General features: G+C 29.8%; 1 protein-coding gene and 1 long non-coding RNA gene across 4 annotated transcripts; one reads left to right on the forward strand and one right to left on the reverse strand.

The window, feature by feature from the left end:
* Positions 1-345: 345 nt before the first annotated feature.
* Positions 346-998, reverse strand: LOC111913123 (uncharacterized). Its single transcript, XR_002857430.3, has 2 exons — positions 859-998; positions 346-550 (listed from the first exon to the last, which is right to left on the reverse strand). It is a non-coding gene; the product is annotated as an uncharacterized LOC111913123 (long non-coding RNA).
* LOC111913122 (protein NEOXANTHIN-DEFICIENT 1) lies at positions 861-6,736 on the forward strand. Of its 3 annotated transcripts, none has more exons than XM_023908850.3 (11): positions 861-995; positions 3,356-3,422; positions 3,528-3,611; positions 3,717-3,780; positions 3,900-3,946; positions 4,324-4,378; positions 4,764-4,802; positions 4,894-5,053; positions 5,145-5,214; positions 5,310-5,366; positions 6,302-6,736. In XM_023908850.3, the coding sequence occupies exons 2-11, from the start codon at positions 3,358-3,360 to the stop codon at positions 6,516-6,518; spliced, it is 858 nt and encodes a 285-aa protein (XP_023764618.1). In that variant the 5' UTR covers positions 861-995; positions 3,356-3,357; the 3' UTR covers positions 6,519-6,736. The 3 variants fall into 3 exon arrangements, with proteins under 3 accessions (XP_023764618.1, XP_042757372.1, XP_052626582.1); XM_042901438.2 differs by having other exon boundaries at positions 864-999; XM_052770622.1 differs by lacking the exons at positions 861-995; positions 4,324-4,378 and having other exon boundaries at positions 3,366-3,422; positions 3,717-3,946.
* Positions 6,737-10,152: the final 3,416 nt, after the last annotated feature.

A 10,152-nucleotide genomic window follows, 5' to 3' on the forward strand; every position in this document is an offset into this window, starting at 1 on the left:
GAGGATCTTGCAAGACAAAAATCAGTGATATCAATATTATGACAATGGACAAATAGGTAATTTGAGCTCCAAATTTTGCCAAAAGTAGAATAATTGCAATTTTCATGGGAAATCACAGTAAAGACATTGTTACAAGTTTTATGAGATTGAGGAAATAGATTGTTCTCTTTCTTGCGAAAAACAAAAATCTTGCCTAATTTGAACCGTTAAATGCAAGATATAGCAATTTATTTTTGTTGATTTCTTTATTATAGCATCATACTTTGGTTTCTTCCTATCAAACCATTGTATTTCAAAAGATCTAATCAACTATACCAATATCATCCAAACTACAAAGCAATGAAATAGTTTGAAAGTATAAATAATATTATACTTGCATAGAGACTAGATCATCCGTAACAAGAATAATGAAAGGTTCTTTTTCAAGAAGATAATCAAAAGAGTCAGAAGTATGAACTCAGGTTCTTTTTCAGTTTTCATCTCCATTTTGCACTTCCATGGCTTCAATGGAGACTTAACTGTAGAGCTTAGTGAATCCAGCTGCTCATACCTGCAAAGAGTCGAAGGAGGATAATGCATCTTTTGTTCATCATCTTAATTACGAAACAAAAAACTAGGTTTTCAACAAACAAATATGATAGGGAAAAATGAACAAGGTAAATATTATTAATTTATTTAGTAGTAAATATGATTGGGAAAGATGGATAAGGTAAGGAGATCGGATATGGTGGGGTTTGATGATCCCAACGTGCAACAGCTACCACAACTTTTAGCTTTCACTATCCATTTATAACTTCAAAACAACAAAAAGAAAAATAATAATAATAACAAAAAGAAATAAGAACAGAAAAAACCCACCGCCTCTCAGCTTCTCTCCGCCTCACCGGAATCACCTCCTCCAGCTTTTCGCCGGCGGACTCCGTCATCTGTGGGCTCTGCGTCTTCGCATTTGGCGTCGCCGGTCACCAATCGCATAGCTCGTTATCTTGTAACTTGTAAGTCATCTCTTCTTTATTTATATTTTTTTCTTCCACTCACAGGTTAAGTTATAATTTATGATATTTAAGTTAACTAAAAAGTTAAATCAAGTGATCTCCTTTATGACTTTATCAGCATTTTATATTATATAAATAGTTTTAAAGTATATTATGTTGAATATAATATTAGTATTTTGTTATATCTAATGTTAAAAAGGAAAAACCTGAGAAACAGAGATAAAAATCCGTTCATCTTCTCCTATCATGTAAAACCAAATAAACTTAAAGTAGACAAAAAAAAGACCCTAATATAATGGGCTTCTACCTTAATAAATGAAAATGACTTTGCCACATGTCCTCTTCTCATTTATTTGAACACATGGCATTTTCTAGAAATTATAAATTTTTCTATTTTCCACTTGTCATTTTATTGTATTTTTGATTTTATCAAATTAAAATCTACATTTAATATATAAGGTAATATATATATAAAGTATTTATTAGAAAATGGTTTATATATGTAATGTATCTAATGCATTAAAGTCTCATTAATTTTAATAACTCAAAAAATTTCTTATTTTTCTTATAAATTTAAAGTTTTCAAATTGTTAAAATTTTATATTTAATTTTTTTTAAATAAACCCATGTAATACATGGGTCTCACACCTAGTTACTTATAATAAATGGCATTATAAACTGAAATAAAGTTATTGCAAATGAGAAGTTTATATATATATATATATATATATATATATATATATATATATATATATATATATAACATTTTTTTTCTACTTATTGTATAAATGTAAGAAAAAAAATGGTAAATTGCTATTTTTTTAAGGCATGGTGGACATTGTATTGAATCAATATATTTGCATGAAGTGGGCCGGTTAGTTTGTTTATTTTATTTAAAATGGTATTAGAAAAAAAATCATTTTATAAGGTTTGACATTTGTCATTAGATTGGTGAATATTAAAGAACAATTTGAGTTGAGTTTCACTTGAATAAGGTTTGACATTTATCATTATGGGTTATTCTTCACGGTAAGCCAAAATGACAATAAAGTTTGAAAATTTGGGTTTTCCAACTAATTTATGAATTTTCAAATTTTAGACTACTTTATATATAAAAATGTTAATTTTATAGAAAAGCTTTAATTTTCTGATATTTTTTGTTTAAATATAAACATTTTTTAAAAAATTCAAAAACCTCATATTTTTCTATTATTCTCATTCGGATTTGTTAGCAGGTTTACCGTAAGTGGCAGTTTTTTATTTCGAAAAAACCCAACTATTGACTTCAAAAAACTCTAATGTTGGACAAAAAAATAAATTGACTAGCTTTTTCACTAACTTAATTAACTCCATATTTTTCACTGTACAATTATGCTCAATGTCATCTTAAACATGTAGTGCTTTAACAAATATATGGAATCAATTCTAATAAGTAAATGTTTATTTTACGATCTCATATTCTTATTTAATTTGTCAAATGTCATTTTATAGTTATTTTGAAATAATTTTTTTTCCACTTGTCATTTTATGAGTTTTTCTATTTTATTGAATTCAACATAATATTTTAATGTAATGATTGCAATAAATATAATAATAAAAGGATATCAATATTAATAAACATAGTTTTTAATTTCAAAATTTACAAATTAGTTGTTTAAGTTTAAAAGATAAAAAACATTTCAATTATGATAATTCATTGTTTTTCTTATTTTCTTATAAATTCAAAGTTTTTAAATATTTTGATCTTTATATTTAACTCTTTTTTTTTTAAATTAACTCATGTAATACATGAGTCTTACAACTAGTTATAAATAAATTAAATCCTCCTAATAAATGACAATAATTTTGTCATTTGTCATCCTCTTACATATTATGTCACATGTCATTTTGTAGTAAATTTAGTTAAATTATATCCATGTGTCATTTTGTGGGTTTTTCCATTTTATAAAATTTCATATAATACTTAAATGTAATAAATGTAATAATAAATGTATATCCAATTCAATAATGCAACTTTGCTTATAATTTCTAAATTTCTAAATTGAATCTAATTATTTTAGTTGTTTATTTATTTAAGGGAAGTGATTCGTACACAACAGTTTTTTGTCATACACATAAGCACTTCAATTTTAATAATTATTATTTTACTTTTTGTTTCTTATAAATTTAAATTTTCTAAATTGTTAGATCTTAATGTTTGTTTATTTTTTTTTAAATAAACCTATCTAATACATGTCACAAGTCACAACTAGTATATATTAAAACTCACACCAATCAACAAAATAAGGAATTACAAACTCTTTAACTACTCTTGCAACCATTATTAACGTAATCACCATTGTTGGGACAATCCCTTATAGATATGGAGGTTAAGGAAACCAAATCTTCTTCAGGATATGGTAAACCTCCTTGGATTTTTAAAGGAAGGCAAGTGATATATATCCTACTATATATGATCAATTTCTCTTTTAATTATTTTTTTTTTTAACATTTAAAAAGAGCAACTATATTTATTTATTACTCCCTTCACAGTGCCTTGTACCAGTTTCATCTAGTGAAAGCAGAAATTGCAAAGGCTGTCATACCTAAAGAGTTCAAATTAGTTGAAGCGTTTGGGTATTTCCACAATTTCATGAATGAATAGTTGGATTTTCATGTCACATTTACATTAAAAATAATTGATCAATGCATATGATAATTGTATGTTTATTATGCCTAAAGATACACTCTAGGAGGTTTCTTTCTTGCAAACTACAATGAGAGCCCAGTTGGAAGCTTCGATGAGGTTCTTTTTCTTCTATAAACTATATCAAATCACACCCCAAGTGGTTGATGCATATATAATTAGACAACTGCATTGTTTTATTCGAGTCCATTGTTTTACATTGACAACGTTTTATTCAGCTTGTTGTGATCTCAGGAATTGTCTGGAACCCACCAATATCTCATGCGTAAGTTATTGGCTTATGCTTTTATCTAATCGTAGCATATATTATAATGTTAATTTCATTCTTTAGATATAGTTACCTACTTTTAGTTTTCCACCTAAGAAACCAATCAGCTAATGTCGAAAAGATAATGGGATTCCAAGAACTATATGTTTTCAGTCGGGTTTTTTTTTAAATTTTAAATGGTGGTGGCTGATCGGTTTTTTCAGTTATATTTCATTAAATTGTACACGACCCGACCCGAGCCGACCCCTCACAAGTGTTGTTGATTTTTTTTATCGGCTTCACTTAATTTGAGAACCACGTTATATTTTGTTCTAAATTCGCCACTGTTTCCTGTGTGACTAATTAACTTGTCTTGATAACATGTTTGCTTAAAGATGGGCATCAAGGGTTTATGTCAACAGTGATGAGGCATGTAGGCATGGCAGAAAGGTAGGGTCCAGATTTCAGTATTGGTGACATGGATCCAATGGTAAAATAAAAGAATATCATTTTTATACCAAGTGTTTAGGTTTATAGTATCTCTTACTTTGTATATGAAGCAAGTTGCGTATTTCTCTATAGCATATTCCAAATTTGGTGGAAATAAATGCTTAAAAGAATCTTATGGGGTGGTATATTTCGGAAAAAGGGGTCATATTCATTATAGTATATATGCCTAATGTGAGAGTTCTAAATTTCTAATTCCATTGGATTGGAATCCTTTTGTCTTCACTCTTGTTGTAAAGAGAGAAATAAATAAAGAATTTTGTCTTCAATACTCTTGTTATCTATACGAACTTGGTGTTCCATCCTTATTCTTGATGATCCTTTTCAGGAATTCGGGCTTCCAAGTCAAGTTGCCACGTTTTCAAAGGTAGGCTCAAAGATGAATAATAGTTAATTGTTTTTATATGTTAAGCTATCACTTCATTACATATTTTGAATTAGTTTATCACATTATGCAGAGTATAAAGGCCATGTCGAGTAGATCAAAGAGGAGAAGCAATGGTTTGATGAGTAGTAGCAATGTTGATCTTGGTAATGAAAGTAACAAGGATATACAAGTAGTTGAAATCAATTGTCCTGTGACAACTCGCCTCTTTGATATTGGCCTTACTTCTCCTGGTTTGTGGGTTGATATCATCTTTCTTTAACATGATTTTTTTTTTTTTTTTGTGCAAGTAAATTAATAGCATGCATCATCGTGATATTGCAGTTCTGAAGACGAATCCCTTCAAGTGGATGGGAATGGGACCCACAATTAAGATTTCGCTTCCAAGCTTTAGGTAAATTAAATTTGTTGTTTTATTTGATTTTAAATTGTTAAATTAAAGATCTATCGGTGATAAATTAATAAAAGTATGTTGATATGAAATTGCAGTGGCCATACAGAACATAAACCTGAGCTTCTCAAGTACTACTGTGAGATTGAGTGCAGGTTTCTTTTCATTCATCATTTTTTATTTGGATATATATATATATATATATATATATATATATATATATATATATATATATATATATATATATATATATATATATATATATATATATATATATATATATATATATATATATATATATATATATATATAATTTTTTAGTATATAAATATGATTTTTTTAATCAATTTTCGTCATACGTATTATTCAAAGGCCAACAGTGTATACGATTTATTAAAACTAATTCTTTATTAACATGTAAATAAATTATATGTATATTCACATGTGATTAATATTTTGTTGTTAATATGTGTATAACAAATGAGTTATAATCAAATTGGGATGCACTAGTTTGTATCATATGTGAGTACAATTTTTATTTACATTTGATTGATACACATGACGAAAGTTGATATAATTTTTAATTTTTAAAATGTGTAGTGTATAAAAACATGAGTAAATTACTAAAATCGTCCCTAGTTTGATAAAAATTACATGTTTAGTCTCTAACTTTTTTTTTGCACTCGGATAATCCTTATGGTTTGATTTTGTTGCATTTTCCGTCCCTTACATAAATAAAGTTAGGGACCAAACGTGCAATTTTTATCAAACCATAGGGACGAATAATGCAACAAAATCAAATCACAGTGACAATCCGAGTGCAAAAAAAAGTTTGGGACCAAACGTGCAATTTTAACCAAACCATAAAGACAATTTCAGTAATTTACTCTAAAAACATTACATTATGTCAATATGAATATCGATTTTTAGAGAATAAAAAATCATAAATTTTGATAGTCGAAAATAAAAACCATAAAAATAGTATTTCAAAATTGATGGGCAATGTTGATTCTCCAATTATTAACATATTATGAATTCTTGAATTCTCAACCTATTTTTCAAAGTGTTTTAATACAATTGATGTGGGCAGGTTGAAACCAACATCACCAGCAAGAGTTTTAGGGTTGTTGGATGGGGAGATGAAGGAATCCTTAGAAAAAAGAGACGTGAGTATATCAATAATGTTTTCTAAACCAATTTTAGCTCTCGAGTTCAATTGCCTAAAGATGAAAGTTGAACCTCCCGTTGTTGTTTCAAAAGGCTCTGATCATCCTTCACAACATGGCTTACAATCTTATCACTCTTAGTAGAATGACATGACCATTTCCCATTAATCATTCATGTTCCTAATTTTCGAATGGAAAAAATAAAATAAAACTAACCACTCTCTCTTCTATGTCCCATAAAAGATTATCATCATAACTTACAATGGAACTCTATTCTTTTTGTACTGATTATTGTATTCATATATTTTACCCGTAAGTGTGTATCTTATTGTTGAAAAATCTAGTACCACTGTTTCAAATGGTTCCCCGTTATTGGAGTTCATGTTTTTGGGTTAGAATTTTATAATGGAGTTCTAGGGTTCAAAATCTAGGTGTATTTTTTTTTTTTTTTTTTTTTTTTTTTTTTTTTTTTTTTATCGTTGGTATTAGGTGATCCATCTCTCAACTATATGTATATGTATATGTGATAATGTGATTAGAAATTATCACATACAATCTTTCTTGGCTTTTCTTGGCTTTGTACCATTTTTTCTAAACAATATATTGATAATAAAGATATTTATAAAGAATAATAAACATCCTCCTTAATAAATGAATGTTTTTTTTTTTGTCATATGTCAATCTCTTATGAGTTTTGGCACTTGTCATTTTATAGTATTTTTGAAATAAATATTATCTACTTGTCAATTTTTGGTTTTTTTCAATTTTTAAAATTAAAATCATATAATTATATATGTAAAGTATTAAATATCATATATATGATATTAAATTGCAATAAATACGTTTCTTCCTTTGTTATTTTAAATTTGTACATTAAAAAATATTTTATGTTTATATTTTAATGTTTAATCTTTTTTAAATCAATTTGCGTATTACACGGGTCTAACACCTAGTTAATAATCAAACGACAAAAAAATAAAACAAATATTGATAATAAAATGAGAGAAAAATAAAACATTAAAACATAATGATAAAAGAATTAAATAATATTTGAAATAGTAGTACTTTAAATAGTACATTCTTGAATTAAACTGGATGAATAATTTGTACAAACATTTGGAGAAAGAATAGAAAATTAAAAGATTTTGAACAACAAATAGTGGATAGAGAAACACTAAAAGGTTTTTTAGGCACAAACTAAACATTTGGGATAATAAAAAATTTCAAATTTGTAACAATTGAATTCTTCTTTTCTATTTAGAGAAAACTTCAATCTTGAATTGATCTTGATATTGGCCACCGATCACCGGATATTATATCATTTGTTGGAATAATTGCCGACAAAGCATATTTGAAAATGTGCATCTCGCAATACCTTTAATCATTTTAGAGTTCTGTTGAATGACAGACAAACTTGATGATTACTTTTGACAAAGTTATTTGAATTCTTGTGATCAATAGTAATGATGACGTCTTTTGATAAAACTCTTGAATTCTTGTAATTAATAATTATCATAAGAGAACAAACATGATAAACTATTTTGATTAATTTTTTATTACACATAACAACACAACATTTATTCACCCAATATTTGCTCACCCCACTCTTTAAAAAAAATATAGTTTTGAGAAACATTTGAAAAGAAATACATTACATTCAAGGTATATACCAAAATAGAATTATAATGTATTATCTTTATATGGATCATCAAATGGGTCTTGAGCGCCTTGAAACACTTTATTTTATAATTGATTTAGAAGGAGAATCTATTGAATAACAATTCTTTGAATTTAAGAAATCCCTTAGCAACTTGTTCTAGTAAACACTTTGGTACTAAACCCTTGAATTTATACCCATTTACAAACCATCTGGGTATTCACTGTTAAAGGGTATTGTTAACATATCCCTCTAGGAATACGTTAAAGATAACAAAATTTCTATCTTTAGGATGACCTAGTTAATGGTCGCTGCCTGGCCTAGTGCCAGACCTAGTCTCGCACTAGGAATACGTTAAAGATAACAAAACTGCTATCCCTCGCAGTCTCACACTAGGACCTTGGTGCATGGTACTCTCGCGCCCAGGTCCAATTCCAGACGATAACCACAAGTTCGCCACCAATCACTACCAACGTATCTGATACGGGGGTAAGGGCTTCTAGTATTTCTGTTGGCACAGAGTCCACTCCCATCTCACCGACGCATCAAGATGAGCCAGACATCGTATTTGGTGATGACCGGGATGCATTTGAGGATTTTTATTTTAGTCCTTTCAACATCCAACCACAGAGTGATGAAGATGATGCTCCATGACTGCAAAGCAGTTCAAGGAACTGAACTCCAAGCTGGATTCCTTAATTGAGTCCTCCAAAGCCTCGTCAAGCGATGAATACTCCCAGGCCTCTGTTAAAGCCTTTATGGAAACGCTTACAAAGGAGCATGCTTCCAAACTTGCTCTCACCAACAAAGCCATTGTTGATTCTGCACAGACTTGCAAGGATACGACCAAAAAAGTCGCAAAACTAATTTCTGATGCTCAAGCCTTTATGGGTACTTTCCAGACATCCTTTGATTCAAACACTATGAAAGCGAATTAGGTGATTTCCAATCTTGGAACGTCTCTTCACACTGAAAAAGTTGCTCTTGAGAAGGTTCGCACATCCATACAATCAGATAATGTAGAGTTTTACACTTCCATCTTTTCAAAAATCGACAAACTTCAGGTTGATCAGGCTCATGGAAATAAGATCATGGATAATCTAGCTGTGAAAACTGAGCGTGTGAAGTTTCTTTCAGTGAAGTTAACAAATGCCAATAACCAGATTGCTGATCTCAAGTCAGAGAATGTCGTCATTTGCATCTGTGTTGCTGATGCGAATGTTGAGTTGCACAATTGGATTGAAACTCGCAACCCTCTTCTAACTGTCTGCAGAAAAATTACAGCCTATATTCTCCATGTTAGATAAAATCTAAGGTGTTTCAGAATCTTCCATTCCAAAACAAGGGGGAGAAGCAACAAAAGAGGCAAAGAAAGTGACAACTAACGAAGTCGAGAAATCAGCTAGTGGTGGTGATGATCATCAAGAACAAAAGCCCAAAATAAAAGAATCAAAGGTTAATACAACTTCGAGTTTGAGAGGCAAAGAGAAAATTATCGATGACAGTGAAGAGGAAGAACCTGATGAAAATGAAAAATTGCGAAGGAAGGTTTGTGAAGTTGAAATCGATGAAAATCATCGTATAGTCATAGAAGCTGAGAGAAAACAAGGTTTGCTCATGAAGCAGAGGGAACATTGACAGCTCATAAAACTATATTTCCTCTGTGGACACTTGAGCGAATTCTGAAAGAAGTCGTTGAAAATCCGAACGTTTACTGGCTAAAGCCTGTTGGATCTTTTGACTTGGAGAAGTCTTCAGATTTACAGCTCGATTTGCCTATTACTCCGAAGGGTTTTCTCTTTTGCAGTTTTGACTTGATTGTGAATGCTTCTCCGGCTGACAAAAGTGCTGATCAGGCGCTCTGTTCGTTTTATTTGAAGCACATGAGGCCACAATACGAAACGTGGAGCTCAAAGAAGATCACAGTTGTTAAGGTGCATGGACCAATTGAAACTGAGAGCTTCATCAATGCTCGTTTCAAGGTTGCTCATGGGGCTGTGAGTTCAAATGAAGAATTTACTCTCGCAGATCTGCCCTGCCTCAACCCATTTGATTGGATTTCTCTGTTACTTCTACTGATGAAGGATCCACAGAAGTTCGAGCCTATTATTGGACATC

The sequence above is a fragment of the Lactuca sativa genome, chromosome 4 (assembly GCF_002870075.4).
Source record: "Lactuca sativa cultivar Salinas chromosome 4, Lsat_Salinas_v11, whole genome shotgun sequence".
Classification (NCBI taxonomy): Eukaryota; Viridiplantae; Streptophyta; class Magnoliopsida; order Asterales; family Asteraceae; genus Lactuca; species Lactuca sativa.

What these genes read in the sequence shown, in the direction of transcription:
- LOC111913122 (XM_023908850.3), top strand. Translation starts at nt 3,358, where the DNA reads ATGGAGGTTAAGGAAACCAAATCTTCTTCAGGATATGGTAAACCTCCT. An exon ending in AAATTAGTTGAAGCGTTTGG is followed by an intron (nt 3,612 to 3,716) that starts GTATTTCCACAA and finishes TTATGCCTAAAG; the next exon opens with ATACACTCTAGGAGGTTTCT. An exon ending in AAGTTGCCACGTTTTCAAAG is followed by an intron (nt 4,803 to 4,893) that starts GTAGGCTCAAAG and finishes CACATTATGCAG; the next exon opens with AGTATAAAGGCCATGTCGAG.